The sequence below is a fragment of the Ochlerotatus camptorhynchus genome, unplaced genomic scaffold (genome assembly GCF_037179485.1).
Source record: "Ochlerotatus camptorhynchus isolate MF236.1 unplaced genomic scaffold, CSIRO-AGI_Acam_v1.1 ptg000177l, whole genome shotgun sequence".
NCBI classification, from domain to species: domain Eukaryota; kingdom Metazoa; phylum Arthropoda; class Insecta; order Diptera; family Culicidae; genus Ochlerotatus; species Ochlerotatus camptorhynchus.
In genome coordinates this window covers 833,449-849,901 of record NW_027040667.1, presented here as the reverse complement: position 1 = coordinate 849,901, position 16,453 = coordinate 833,449, and the positions used below count along the sequence as shown (strand labels likewise).

Genomic DNA, 16,453 nt, shown 5'->3' with positions numbered 1-16,453 from the left:
TATATAGGTGGAAATTTAATATACTAAACCATGACATGTAAGACTCTATTACAGATGTGCATAAAAAGCAAACATAATTTGTAATGTATCATCACATGAGCAGATTCTGAAATGTGATCGTCGGAAGGTTTTTAAATAATTTTGTATTTTTTATGATATAAACTTTTTCAAACAAAGTTTGTTTCCCCAAATGCACTGTGGCTAGAAAATCATCTCGTAAAGGTTTTGTACGAAAATATTCATTCTGCAAAAGCTTGCTTGTACGCTACTGTCCATTGCAAGAACTGCCATTACATTTGTTGTATAAAACATATGTAATAAATTCAACCTTACATTGGATGTAAGATACATTAGTTTTGCGTGTAGGTGTAGATTTAAGTGCCTCCCTAGCTGCACACTTGTTCCAGAGTGCTTGTTGATTTATCTCACTATCGCGTCTCGGTCAGTTTTTGGTGCGGAAGTGAACAAATTAAAAACACAAATTTAAATCAAAAACACGTAACATGTAAAATCCATCAAAGACATGTAACATGGAAAGCTGTTCATGCTTGGGTGTAGTTTGGAAGCACAATGAACATTCTTTCATTCAGGGTTTCATACAAACAAGCATTAGGTCCCATCAACAGATCACCCGACTCACAACGTATCCCAATATATTTCGCACGAGACTACCGAACTTTCACCACTTTGCCAAAACCATATGTTTGCCAACAGAATGTTTTGTTCAGCTTCCGACTTCGACTGTTTACGTTTCGGGTTCGATCTTTGCCCCCTCTCCGCCCTGATGGTTTGTAATCAAATAAACACCGTGGTGAAGCGAAGTCCAGACGCTCTACTATTCCCAATTCACGGTTGCTGGGGAGACATGCCATCAAAACTTTTCGAGAGTGTTGTAAATCAAATTCGTTGACTGTCCACAATTGACCGCATGGACGGTTATTTGGCAAGCATTTTTGCGACTATACCACGCTTCAACAGACTTCTGCACAAAACTAAATAACACCCACGCCGGATAATGATAAAATTTAGTGATTTAATCATAGAGGGAAATGGTGTAAAACGCTCCACCATGATATTTCGCATTAGGATCAACTTTTCATTGCAGGGGCTTCTCAATTTAAAATTTTTCATTTTTGACCCCAACAAATAAAATTTAAAGTTTGTTTCGGTGCTTTTCGATGTAAGATTTGTTCGATGGTTTGTTAGAGTTTTCATATTGAAAAAAGAGCATCCCCAACTCATGATATGAATGCAGCATTACTAGCTTCTTGATCTATGAGAAAACAAAAAGGTTTTTCGATCACAAAGAAGCGTTTTTAATGTATAAAGTTCTGAGCTGAGAGTGGGTGAGTATGCGCCGCATTGTCTGGTAACTCCTAAAAAACCGTTGACATTTAAATTGCAGTTATGAGTTACGTAAAACTGGAGTTATGGAAAATGGAAACCTTATAGAGCAGCCTAAATGTATACTTCCTGCAATAAACTCCAACATGTATGTAACCTACATAGCATCAAGCTTAACGCATAGCATCTACGTGGTGGAACACATTACCCAGTAAAAATTAAAAATGTTGAGAAGATTTTCAGTAAAATCATTTCCTCGGAGATAAATGCATATTGTATCATCAAGATGGTTCGTCAGGTTAATGAATGCACTGAAACAGAATATATATTTGTCATCAATAGGTAGTGAAAATTATTCATTTCCGTAAAGGGCGCGTATTATCCCATGTTTCCCAAGCAGTGATGACGATCCGCAGCACCAAAAAAACCGGTCTTCTCAAGTTACCGGTCGTTTTGCTGGATTCCAGTCGAATCTACGCAGTTTCAACTGACATCCGTTGCGATGGATTTCAGCTTTTCAACAAATAAGTACCCAAGTGCGACACTTTTGCCGGATAATTTTAGCTCAACTACCGAGTTTCAAGTCGGCCAAAAAAGAGCTCTTCTATAGCCATCTCAAGTGGTTTAACATAGACCTTCCGTTTACAGTCAAGTGTTGAGGACTAAAAATAGCTCGCCGAATCGTGGACTACTATTAGTATCTACTGTTGGTGCGAAATACTCATTCCCGAGCTGAAGAGATCGAGTAAACAGAAGTGTAGCTTAGAATACTTTTTTCGGTGAACTATCTACTACGCCAGATTGAATCATTGGAAATGCATTACAACCGCCAAAATAAACCAGCAGCTGCAGTTTAAAAAATATTACTTACCGCCAATTGAGCAACTCTCGATACGGGGACGCATTTTCCTTGTTGGTTGAATCTTGGCGGTATCAAATAAAACGATTTAGAACAAAAACAGCAACCGATGGTGGTATCTGCAAAATAAATAGAAATGGAAGTTTGTTAGTTTTATTTTTGCAAACCAATTCGAAGGTCAAAACTCGATGCTCATAGTACACGAGTTTGGATTGATCAATAACAGTGACGCGCTGTGCTTTGAGGTTGAAATTAGAAATTTGCAGCAACGAAATGAGTCCTTCTGCTATCATCCTCGTTTTCAACCATTCACTGTCTTTTACCGGGTGGTTGTTGTTGTACGGTGTAGGTACGTAGTTGGAGTTTATTTATCAGCGATGCCCTTGAATGTTTCAAAATAAACAAAACAGGCGTAATCGTGCAAACCGAAAGACAAGGGCATTCACCTGTTTACGTTTTCGGAATGTTTCAAACTTCTTTTAACTGGAGTGGAGCAGTATGGTAAACACTCCTATAGTTAAGGAGACTCCATAAGCAACTATTGAAAACTAACGCGTCTAACGTACCGCAATTATGGGAGCCTTAAGCTATGATCTATTCATTCGGAAAGAGAAGGGATTTTGTTTGGCATAGGGATTTCAAATGGGCTAAGTGTAAATTGAAAATTTGTGAAATAAATATAAAGATAGGCCTCGAAAAACGGCCATCTTGAAAAAAGGCTTTTTTTTTCCTTTGGTTTGTTTTTTTCCGTCGATTTTGTTTTCCGTGCTGAGCACCAATGCTACCGACGTGCCAGGAAGGCAGCTCCCACACCTGGACCCTACCTATCGATCCATCAACTCATGAACCGGGGACCAACGGCTTTACTTCCCTTCCGAAGGAAGGCGTGATCAGAGATGTTATGCCTTAGAACATCCCGGCGGCGCCGACTGGGATTGAACCCAGGCCTGCTGGGGTGAGAGGTAATCACGCTTACCACTACACCACCGGCGCCGTTATGAAAAAAGGCTTGATGATGCAGATTTCAAAATTTTGATGTCCTTGATTTGTTTTCAGTCGATCTTGTTTTCCGTACTGAGTACCAATACTACCGACGCCAGGGAGTCAGCTCCCACACCTGGACCCTAGCTATCGCCCCATCAATTCATGGCCTGAGGACCAACGGCTTTACTTCCCTTCAGAAGGAAGGCGTGATAAGATATTTAATACCTTAGAAAATCCCAGCGGCACCGACTGGGATTGAACCCAGGCCCTCTGGGGTTAGAGAATGGGAGAGGAGTTGTAAAACACTGTTGATAAAAAAGTAAGAGGCAAATTAATGTAAATGAATGCAAACGATTTCGCAGGCCTGCATGACTCATAACGAACAGACGTTGTATTCGCGGTATCGTATTCCTCATCTTATTTTACGTTCATTATGCTGTGTTAAATTAGATGACATATACGATCCCGTGCATATAACGTATATTCGTTAGGAGTCAGGTAATTCAGTAGGCCGATTGCCATTAGGTCGAACGCTATTAGGATGAATGTTTTATAGTTGTTTCGTCATACGACATCTGCGTTGTTCTAATTTGAGGACATACATGATGGAGTCCAAATATGGCCGACATGATGACGGACTTGCACTATCAATTCAAATTTTCTAGTGTACAAATTTTAGACACTACAACAACTTTACGCTTTGCAAACGAATCTCCATGTTTGCTGCACTATAGCATACGTTGGTACCCATTTTCATATTGTTATTGTTGGAACTGATATGTGTGCTCTTAATTTTTCTAAGTAAAAAGGGTTTCATCATCACAAGATTATAAAGAAAGCAAAATTATGGTGATTGTTCATGAGTATGCTTAGTTTTGAAATAAAAAGTAAACAAAAGGAATCTTATAAGCTACCGGTCGGTTTGATTCATAACCCTGAAATATTAGCCAGTGCAAAAAATGTAACAAAATTATGAAGGGTTTAGATGTCACACAAATGGTTTGATGATATTTTGGAGAATTACTAAGGGAAATTTTTGAATTTCACTAATAAGGCTCTATCTTCAGTTCAAGTTGTCCGAATACTGTCAAAATCGTATAGTGATAGACCTTCTGAGTAAGATTCGTTTACAGTGTAGACTCAAAATAGAAACCAACAGAAGTTACCAGTGGGATAATACACGAAACGGAAATCAATTATTTTATTCATGTGATTCCACTTATACATTTTTGCCAAAACATCAGCCTTATACTTTCCATAAGACAAACCACATAGGTCCTATAAGAATGCATAAAAGGTATGTGTGACCGCTTATACATTTCATTTGACACATGATCTTCATTAATTTTTTGCAAGGCGTCTGCTTATTAGTTGACTTATACATTTTATGAATAATCAGCAATAGAAATTTGCCAAAAGGTATAAGGAGATTTCTATCCGTGTAGGGTGCTAAGTTAAAATAGCGACCTAGGTGGAGCAACATTCATGGGGTGCTCTAAAATCAACTTTTTTTTTTTCTTAAAACGCCAAAGTGTCTTATAAGCGGCCTTAAACATCAATACGCCATATAAAACCTGTCCACGTTAAATTTCGAACGCTGATACGTTTCACTTATATGACAGCTGAAGCTCTCCACTTTATTTCATGGTACAACTACATTCATGTTTAGTTTGTTAAAATGGCGTCGAATCAAGTGGACGCAAACGCATTTTGTACGAACGTTGTCGGTACGCGATCAGTTTTTACAAAACAAAAATTCTCGTATCATAATGGATGATGAAACATACGTGCTCGAATTTATACTGCAATACAAAGGAATGCCTTTGCCGAGTGTTTCCAGACAAAGAAGCTTTCGAAATTCTCCAAAAAGTATTTGGTTTGGCAGGCCATATGTAGTTGCGGCCGGATATCCAAAAGTTTCATCTCTAACGGCACTATCAACAAAGATGTGTACGAGAAAGAATGTTTGCAAATGCGGTTTCTACCCTTCATCAGAAGCCACAACACTCCAGCTCTGTTTTGGTCTCTGGTCACTATGCAAAATCCGTCTTGGAATGGTATAATGCACAAGAGGTCAAATAAGTGCCAAAAACAGCCAATCCGCAAAACTGTCCAGAAGCTCACCCAATAGAAAGGTACTGGACTCTGGTTATGCGGAAACTATTTGAAACAAAAAGGAAAGCAAATGGCATGAATGATTTCAAGAGGAGATCGAGGCAGGCCGCCACTAAGGTATTTGAGGATACTGTACGGAACCTGATGGCGGGTATCCCACAGAAAGTTCGATAATTTTACAGACAACAAGAATAAGCTACGTTTGCTATCGATACAAGTCTACTTTTCTGAAATAAACAATCGGTTTTGTTGTATTATGTGTAGATTTGTTTTCTCGACATTATCTTAGTGTCCAAAATTTAACGTGGACAGGCTTTAAAAAGACGGAATCGCATTGATATGGGTAATAGCCTGAATTCATCCACCTATGGTGATATCTGACCCTTCTTACTAAGTTAAATTTTGAGCCACTTCCAAGACGGTATCCGGAAAGTGTCCAGGTGTTGGCCAACGTGTCCCTGGGTTCTTAACCCATTAACGCCCAAATTGATTTTGACATCCGGACAATGCGCCATTTTCCAGGAGTAACCCAAGGATTTTTCTCACATTATTTGAAAACAAGATGTTAAGGATATTCCAAGGATCTTTCTAGTGATATTGAAAACATAATTTACGTTTTCCATTTCTGTTAAGACATGATAAAAGAATAAAAAAATGTAGATCTATAAATAGATCACTGAGCGTTAATCGGTTAATGTGACTAGCAATGAGCTTTTTTTAAAGCTCTCATGAAATTACTGTTAACTTGCCTTTTCACAAAATTGAAGGGACCATCGAGATAGGGAGAGCTCAACATTCAGAACAATAATGTATTAGCCTACTAGTACGATTTTAGTAGCACTTCTCCAATGCACAACGTGTAAATATTTACATCATTGACAAATATCAGGTAATCATGACATTTTGGTCTTGACGCGAATGAAAAAAAGAGACCTACTGCACCAGAATCTGTCATGATTACCTGTTTTTTTTTTTTTTTTTTCAAAAAACGAAAATATTTACGCAGTGTGCAGCGAAGAATATGGAGAGTAATTTGTCCCCGAATATTGTCCTGGGACCATCGACACAAAGCACGATCGAGATAGCGATAATTTATAATAACTTCCATATTTTTTTATTCACTTCCCGGAATCCCGGGATTTCCCAGTATTGAATTATTTCCCAAATCCCGGATGGTGAAAACCCCTGGAAAATGGAAGCTCTAGTTTTATATGATGTTTTTGTCAGTGCTGAAATTTATCAATGTCATTTACAGACTTTCGCGCGATATTGACAAAATTGCTTATCACTTGCTTGACAAAATTGCTTACCGATGATAAGTTTAAGGACACCCCAAAAAACCATGCAAATATGTTGTGTTCAATTTTCGATCTCCAAAGGTTATTTGAATGGTTTGAATGGTATAACATAAGTGTTCTACTGCTACTTTTATTTCAAAATTTGGCCAACCCAATCCTGAGAAAATCAGTCACGATTCTTGAGAGTAAATTTTGAAAAATATTGTAATTTTGAGTGAACTTCTAACACACAAAATTTGAAAATTATATTGAACAATTTGCCTACGAGGAAAGTTCCATTCAATACCTTTCAAATGATCTAAAGAGAACGAAAATTGGATGTAACATGACAGAGATATGAACATAACAAATTTGTCATGTTTTTTTTGGGGGTGTTCTTAAACTTATGCTCGGGAGTGTAGTCACTGATATATTTGATCCTTCAAAAAACCTTTGCCATTCATTTTTCGTCAATGACAAGGATTCACCTGGTAACAAAACGTAATTTCGTGCATTCTGTCTGTCAAATTATTGCAGCAGTTCAGAACATAGATGCTTGTTCACTTTAACGAGCCCATGTAATTGTTTTGCTCAAGTCATATCATGTCGTTACAAATTTAGCTAATAAAAAAATTGCACATGTTCGTCACTGACAATTGACATGGTTTGCCTTGACGGTGACTGCTCAAATGAGTGACCAAAGCATTTTTTAAATTTTGAATATCGCCGTGTATTGTCGAAATTTTGCAGCACTAATTGTTGTACCTTAGGTTCTCATTTCATGAATAAAAAATATTTTCTTCGAATAAACTTTACAGAGCCGAGTTATCATTTTCGTTAAAGGAGCTGGACCGGATACTCGCGGTTGTCTCGAGGTTAGTGGAGATTTACAATTTTTTTATGGATAGGAAAAGGGAGAAGGAGGTTTGAAATGTGGTTTACGATACAAATGTTTAATCAATCCTAAAACAAACATAAAAAATCCACACGTACAAAATACAAACTACACAAGGTTAATCAAACTTACAGTCTAAGGTTAATATTCTTAAAGTAAACATATATGAGTTTCATAAACTCCAGATCACGTCTAGCCAAAATATCCCGAACTGGAACATTAGGTTGTCTACCTCGAGCCCATTTTTTTTTATAGTAGGACTATAGTAGGACAAACGCAAAAAATAAAAAAAAAATGTGTTCATGTTGTAGCACCACATGTTGACTTCTAAACGCAAACGATATAAAATTTCACGGTTCTTGACATCGGAAGTACCGGGTTTTGTAGAGTATCCTTATATGGGAACAAGGGAAGATCACCCGCAGTAAGAGTGCCACCCTCAATATATTTTGAAAATGAAGACATTTTAATACTAACTCATCATGAATCTATGCATGGTATTCTTATGAAGTATTCTAGAAAGTTCTGTCCAAAGCGAAGTCTTTAAAAAATGCAAAAAATTATGTTATGTTGATGTATTGAAAGTTTTTTTATAACAATAAAGCATCATAAAATAAGGATTTCTATATTTCTAATTTTCTAATTCTAATGTTTTAACAATTTCTATATTGATACGTCATCTATAGTGAATTATTAAATATTTTCTTTAATTGATCAAAAAATATATTCCTAAAACTAAACTTTATACGGGGCAAGACTGCCACCACTACATGTATGTAGAAAATTGTACAAAAATGTTGAGCACAATTGGGCATTTATGTTTCCTATATGCATTGTTTTCGTGAAATATTACAAAACAAACTGTAGTTTTGGAGTACCGTAAAAAAGGGTTACCTTTGGTATTTTTTTGAAGAATATTTTAAGTATCTTTTACAAAAATTCATGTTTTTTAAGTATTAATTTTATAAAACAAGTTCTGAAGATCGTAGAGTTAATTTGTTAGTAATATTTTTATTGGAAATTAATGCATTTGCACTATTGTTTTGAGGTTACTAATTCTGGGTGAATGTAGAAAAGCATGCGTAAATCTCAAACAATTTTGTTCAATAAATTTGAAACTTTGAATGAGTATATAATCAGAAACGTCATAAGCAATAAGAAGACAACACTGAATTTGTAATGGCTGTATCGGGAATATATGATTGTTTAAGAGCCTTTTCAATCGGGCGAAAAACTAAAAAAATTGATTTTTAGATTTGAAAAATAAAAAAAAAATAAAAAATACTGAACTCTAATAAAGTAAAAAAAAAAGGGAAAATATGTAAAACATATTATATAAAAACTCAATACGATATCAATGGTAATACTAAAGCTACCCGCATTATCAAAGATAACCCGTTTTACGGTATCAACAATAGTTTCCAAATATCGTTAAGTAAATATTTTAATGAAATAGACAATAAAAGCTGCTACTGGCATGCTTAAGAATAGTAAATTGTTGTTTATAAATAAACATGAATCTGTTTCACTTCATTTTAGAGGTATGGCCTTTTTGGCCCCATAATAGTGGCACTAGCATACATAAGATTTCCAGTGAAAACTAGATGTATGAGTGCTAATTGCAAGACAGCGTATATCACGTGATATACGCTGTAATGTGAACGGGGTATAACATTGGGGTTTTATTTTAATTTCAATTATGATACACTAAGACAATGTTACCGTGCCGATTCAAATTTCGGACACTTAAACTCGAATTTCGGACACTTTTAAAAGTTGATTATCTCGGTCGAATATGATCCACATGTCTTGTAAATTTTAAATTTTTTTGACTAGTGCCCTCCACGATCATCTAACATTATTACTTTGTTTCTAACTGGATGTAATATTTAATTAAAAATGAAAGTGTCCGAAATTTGAATCGTCCGAAATTTGAATCGGAACGGTATAAACTTACAATTCGGTGCACAAACTCCTATAAATATTCACGGAATCGCTATCCACTAGGGTGACCTTCTTTCCCCTAGTTCCCCTACCTATTTCCAGGAGTGTTTATTCTGATATGTACGAATTGTTAAAGCATTAATCTTGTATCTAGTTCATATATATGTATGTTCTATTCATGGAATAATGCAAACAAAACTCTATTCAGATTAATGCAAACAAAACTTTCCCTTTCAACCTGTGTGGGGCTTCTTTTTCTCTGCAGAAATTTCAATCGAAACACAGGAAAACCCCATCCCATCCCCCAGACCAGCATCGCAGCACTCAAAACTTACGTTAAATCTCTCCATACATGCAGTCAGTGTTCCAAATACGAAAACTGCTACTCGTTTATGCAGCAACACTTCTACCGAACTGATGCTGCAGATTTTCAGACCGTTTTAAATTTCACTTTCAACACTCTTTTTTTTCTACCACCCTGACGAACAGTCTACTATAACATACATATGTGTATTGTACAAAAATTGCAGCTACGCCACACCACAAAAGTCTAGACGAAATGACGTTAACAAAGGACTCACTTCTCCTTTCAACGGGAGAGAAATTGTGCAGCAAATCTTCACTCTGGACCATATAAGTACTCCTCTTCCTCTAAACTGCTCCTATTGTTTTCCTATCACACCAGTACCGATCTCAGTCACGTTCAACCGATATTGCACAAGCTTAACTCCGCATTGCACAATTTTGTTAACCTATTTAGCACAACCCGGTTAAACTGAAAATTGCAACACACATCGACCGACACAATTTACGGTGTCACATGCGTTCCGTTTTCACAAATCACATGAAAAAATTCACCGAAAGAATCACGCGAACGATGTTTTCCGCACGACAGATGGGTACCGAATGGCGAGTAATGCGTGCGATGGATCGTCGTGATGAAAAGCATCTCACCAGCAAGCCAGCAGCCGGCACAGTCCGATTATCGGTTGTGTTCACGACATTTGTCATCCGGTTGTGTGTATGTGATCTCGCGGACGGACTTGTGTCACGTTGATGGGGAAATTCGAGGGATTCACGATTCGTACCGTAATGCGGCGGAGAGTTGATTAGGTGACTCTATTACACTTTTGTTCAAGAGATTATGAGCAGTTCCACGCCAAATGACGATTCGGAAAAACTCGATTATTGCTAAAATTCGACCATTTACATCTTGTAAAATTATCAAAATAGCGTTTCCATGCTTAATTTGTTTAAAATTTAATTCTAAAAAATTTAGCGCCGAAACGACATTTCTGACCGAAAAGTCGCCTGAGACAAAATTGTAGAGAAAAACTATGTTTTTTTTTCAGAAAAAAACGATACATTTCGTATTTATTTATTATAAAAAAAATCTAAGTTTGTCAAAATGTCCTTGTCCGATTTTTGAAATTTTTATTTCAAAAAAGCTCATGAAAAATGCAAACTTTTGAAATGTTTAAAATTATAGACACTTAAAAATTTACAAAATCGTGGATCAAATTTTGGTCCAATAGTTTAGCTTTTTTTTTGTTTTCACGTAACTTGTACTCATAAAATAATGTTTTAAACCTACAAAACATTATAATTTAATATATCCTTGACATTTCAGTGTTACATCCATTGCACAGTGGTCCAGGATTGGAATTTAGCAAGACAAAAGTCCACAGTACTTTTGTTTTAGGATTTAAGCGTTTGGTGTCTTCAGTGAAGTTTTTCTTCTTAAAATTATCCTTCTTTTGGTGCCTTCAAACATTAGGGTGATCCTTTAATTTTTTGAAATCCAAAAACTAACTTTCTTATTTAAAAAAATAAAGACACATTGTTCAAAGAAGTTGTTGGTGAATTAATTTCAAACAACTTTGCTGAAAAAAGTTTTTTTGTATCTCTTACCGTTTTCATTTTAGAGATTTTTTTTTGAACTGCGTTAGGATGCACCCAAAAACTCTAATTTTTTGATTTCAAGTTTTTCGTAAAAACTGTTTTCAAAGAACTTTTAGAACTCGTCAAAATACACAACTTTGCTTAAAAAATTAAATCTGTTTCTCTTTTTGTTTTATTTGATAAGGCTCAAACGAATTAACTTCACAGAGCCGAGGATTCTTGGTCACTATACAATACATCTTAAAAATGTAGTCAAAAGATACAAAACAATAAACACTTTATCTTCCGCTATATAAAAAGCCTCCTCCATAAGAACTGGAGCCGCTTCCAGTGGTTTCATTGTATGGCAGTTACGCCAACGGGGGTCAGAGTGCTTCCATTGCAGCAATGGACGCATAACGTGGTCAGCACTCACACACTCATCACTAAACGGTTGCTTTCCAAAGTCGACGACGCATCGACCGTAAGAACTGCTGATGAAGAACAATGACGAGGACCACACAATGGTTGCTGCCGAGAAAACAGACGATCGCGTGGCACACATCGAGAGTGGTCTGCTTTTATCGAATTGTTTGTGGTGGTGTGAATTCTATCTACTACAACAGTTTCAGTTAGATTGACGCGCCCTTCTTAACACCAATCATCCTGTAGGAAGCTTAATAAGTATTGCGAATTGCGTTATTCGATTTGTTGGATTGTATCGTTGGTAGGAGATTCTTAAATTCCCGTGGATTTCGCGTAAGTGTCTCTGCTTACGGGTCCACCCCTCCGTTTTTGGCCCTTCATACAGCGATATTGTGAGCTCAGATCGGTAGCTCAAATTGATCTTGCTATTAAATGGAGCTGCATACACACTTAGATTTTTTCGCCGAGATGGGCACCACCGAGCAGCTCGGCATTTTATTTTGCTGGATCTCAGTGAAAAACTTGCCGAGATTCAGCTAACAAACGGGATTTTTGCCGAGATCTCAGCTAACAAACATATTTTTTGCTGAATTTCCAGCAAAATAAAATGCCGAGCTGCTCGGTGGTGCCCATCTCGGCAAAAAAATCTTAGTGTGTACAAGACAAGATCTTCGAGGGGATGGTGGCTACCTTACATACATACTTCTTGTATGAACTTATGTTAGCAATAATTTTATCCTATCTACTTGAATTTTCTTATAGAATCTTCTTTTAGTATGAAGCAATGAAATTTGATTGTTAGCGTAATGGTTAAATAAAACACCAAAAAAGATTATCTCCCATTTAATTCCGCTTAATTCATTTTGAATTCATACGTATTTCGACTACAATGTGCAGTCTTCATCAGTGTCGTTCCTACTTAAGACTAATGAAAATCTAACCTAAGATCAAAGGTATAAATATGAAACTACCTAGCTACCCAACTAACAATGTTAGCTGCAAACTAGCTTATACAGCCAAAATTTGTCTTATGCAGCTAGTTTTTGACTGTACAAGCTGAGCTGCAGCTAAAATTGTTTGTTGGGTAATAACCAAAGATTTAAGTAAAGTAAAGGAGAAAACTCTATTCAAATCTCTAATAAATAAATTCCCCAAAGGCTTGGTAGCCATAATAATGATGTAACGAAATTGGGTTGTTAACGGAATGCTTAAATAAAACAGCACTTAGTAGTTTCTTCTACAAGCATTTAGAAGTTTCGTCTGGAAGCTTCTTATAAAACTTTTTTCTAGAAGCTTCTTGTAGAACTACCTTCTAGAAGCTTCTCTTACAAGTTTATTCTAGAAGCTTCTTTTAGAAGTTGCTTCTAGTAGCTTATTTTAGAATTTTGTTCCGGAAGTTTCTTTTAAAAGTTTGATCCAGAAGCTTCTTTTAGAAGCTTCTTCTAGAAAATTCTTATAAATGTATCTTAAAGAAGTTTCTTTACGATGCTGCTTCTTTAAGCAGCTTCTTTTAAAAACTTCTTCAAGAAGCTTATTTTTAAAACTTAACCTAGAAGTTTCTTATCGAATTTTTTGATTTATAAATCTCCTATAGAAGCTTCTTTTGGAAGTTTTTCTATAAGCGTTTTTTAGAAGTTTTTTTTTCTAGAAGCTTCGTTTAGAAGTCTGAATGCCTTTTTTTAGGTTTTTTTTTCCTAGATGATTCTTTAAGAAGCTTCTTTTAGAAACTCTTTCTATGATTTTTTTTTAGAAGTAATTTTATTCAAGATGCTTCGACTAGAAACTTTTTTAAAGACATTTCTAAAAAAACGTGTATAAGGAGCTTTTCAAGATGCTTCTTTAGTAAGTTGTTTCTAAAACATTATTTCAGAAGTTTCTTCTAAAAGATTCTATTAGATGCCTTTTTTAAGAAGCTTGACCCTCACTACGCTCTTCTATCTAAACATAGCACGAGTAGGTTAGCAAACATGAGTTGCTACTTAAAGCAATAAACAGGAATGGAGTTCTACGGATCCGCAGCCGAGTATTAAACAGGAATGGTGAACGCAGCTGAAGAATTTTGATCATACTGATGGTGTTTGTCACTTGGGAACATGTACATATTCGCCTACGAGCGGTTCTCTAAAATATTCAATTAATTATTAATTTATTAATTTATTTTTATTGCTTTTTTATGCGCAAAACATATGTTTAGTCCAGAAAATCATTTTCTTTGCACGAATCACTTATATATTGCGTGAAAAAAAGTTCAAAAAATTTACTAAAAGTTGGTGTTTTACGATTTTGGTCAATTTTGAAGTGTCCGTTGCATCAATTTCAGAAAAGTTAACATTTGTGATAAGCTTTCAAATGAACATAAATTTAAAAATCTTAAAACTGTGCTTATTATGTTATTGAAGTATTTACAAGTTGTTTTCATTTTTTGACAAAAAATTGGGATTTTTTTTTTCAGTGTGTATTTTTTTTCTGGAAAGGCATTTCAGTTTCTTACTACCAACAATCAATACGAAACTAACGATTTTAAATTGGCTCACTACTTGACTAGCCTATTGGTCCCAAGCAAACGATTAACGTACCCCATTCTAGTCGAAATTCTAGTACTACGCAATGTTTGTTTTGATTCGCTATGAAAATGTGACAGATAAAATGAGGGGTTATTGGTTTTTCCTATGTTTCGAGGGGTGAATCGATTAGCTTGGGACCGAAGAGAGTACCAGAGCTGAGCCAAAAAGTTGAGCACGTTATTTCGACACCTTCTAGTCTTAGAGTTACCTCTATGTTACTACTTTGTTTCAGATATCATTTTGTTTGGATGAGCCGTTTTCGTGTTATGTTTGATTGAAACATATCAAATACGCCAATTTGAAAAATTAGAAGGAGGTCAAGATGGTCGACTTCCTGCACAAACTTTGTTAGCTGCCCCTAGTAAACAATTATGTGAAGTTTCATGAAATTCAGAGAAGAAAAAATAAAATCGATGCACCAGTTGACGTTCTCACACGCCAAATTGGCAAAATTGCTGGATGTGGCCAAATCGACCGTGACAAACGCTTTAAAAGTGTTCGGGGAACGTCTGTCGACCGCCAGGAAGCCTGGAAGCGGTGGCAATCGTAATCCGGACGCGACAGCGACGACGAAGAAGGTGGCGGTGAAATGTAAGCGGAATCCTAACCCCTCCATCCTTTACGTCGCTGGCAAGCTCAATGTCTCCCATACTACTGTGCAGTGGGCAAAGAAACGGGTTGTCGACGTTTAAGAAGGTGAAGGTGGCGAACCGAGATTACAAACAAAACACGTCGGCAAAGCAGTGGTCCTGAAAGCTGTATACGAATCTGCTCACAAAGTTCGACTGTGTCGTCATGGACGATGAAACTTATGTGAAGGCGGATTTCAAGCAGCTTCCGGGACAGGAGTATTATACCGCATGGTGGTGAAATTACACGGAAACAAATCCGATTTCATTTTCATGAATAAAAAATCATGAAATGAAAAAACTTGCCATCCCATGAAATCGTAACAATGATTCATGATTTCGTCTTGGAAATTCATGATTTCATAATGCAGTGGAATCAAGACCACTACAAGCGTTACACGTACTTGGCAAACCGTGTTCATAAACCACACTACATAGGTATCTATTATACGCGTTTTTTCTTCCATCTTATACAAGTAGTGATAGTCCAGTGGTCAAAGTATTGGTTTAATGATCTCAAGGTTCTTGGTTCGCATCCAGCTTGACGCTTTATTTTATTCTTTTTACATTTTTTGGTTAAAAGTTAAACCCATGAATTTAGCTCATGATTTCAACTCGGATGATTCATGATTTTGGGAATGTTTGCTGCGTTACGGAAAAGTTGCTCATGATATCATGAATATTATTCATGGTGTATTTTCATAACATGAAAACACACTGTGTGCATGAAATCATGAGTCATTTTTCTCATTTCGGAGATCGGATTTTTTCCCGTGTAGCAGGGACGCAGGGAAGGTGGCTGAAATTTTCAAAACCACCAAAATATCGAAGTTCCCGAAAACAATATCTTGTCTGGCAGGCCATATGCACGTGTGGTCTAAAAAGCGGCATTTTCTTTACTACGGGAACCATCAATCAAGAGATCTACGTCCAGGAGTGCCTGGAAAAGCGGCTACTACCATTCCTAAAGCAACATAATAGACCTGTGCTGTTCTGGCCGGACCTAGCTTGCTGCCATTATGGGAAAAAGGCAATCGAGTGGTACGATACGAACAACGTGGTTGTGGTACCCAAAGCCCAGCACTCCGCCTTATCGAACGGTATTGGGCCTTGGTCGGAAGGAATCCGAAAACAAAAACTAATAAATCCATGGAAAACGAGCAGCAGTTTAAATCTAACTGGCGTTCGGTGGCGAATAAGGCCGATGAGACCACTGTGCAAAATTTAACGGAAGAGGTTAAGCGGAAGGCACGGCAGTTCGGATTTGGCAAACCAAAAAAATGAACGAACATTTTTTCCTTTAAATGTATGGATTGAACTACCAAAAGAAAAATAAGAATTTTTTTGTGATATGAATTTTGACTGAAAGAAACGATTTTTTTTGTCGAACAATTTTTGCGCGTTCCAGTCTTTATGTCTCGTGTAGTGTTGGCTGATATTTTTCCGCTCTCATTCGATCTCAATATCACGCGTGATATTGGATTAAAATATCAGGCTTGATATTGGTTTTACAAGCTCCTTTGATATTGCGAGAC

At 36.5% G+C, this 16,453-nt stretch overlaps 1 protein-coding gene across 2 annotated transcripts in view; it reads right to left on the bottom strand.

The window, feature by feature from the left end:
* Window positions 1-16,453, bottom strand: part of LOC135701819 (influenza virus NS1A-binding protein homolog) — a 102,292-nt gene that overhangs the window by 51,291 nt on the left and 34,548 nt on the right. Inside the window, exons 1-2 of one of the 2 annotated variants that reach the window (XM_065222749.1) lie at window positions 9,754-9,852; window positions 2,216-2,322 (exon numbers count right to left, since the gene is read on the bottom strand). In XM_065222749.1, coding sequence (XP_065078821.1) covers window positions 2,216-2,249 — 34 coding nt within the window. In that variant the 5' untranslated portion in view covers window positions 2,250-2,322; window positions 9,754-9,852. Of the gene's footprint in view, window positions 1-2,215; window positions 2,323-9,753; window positions 9,853-16,453 lie in introns of those variants that run through there. The other variant, XM_065222748.1, reaches the window with a different exon arrangement.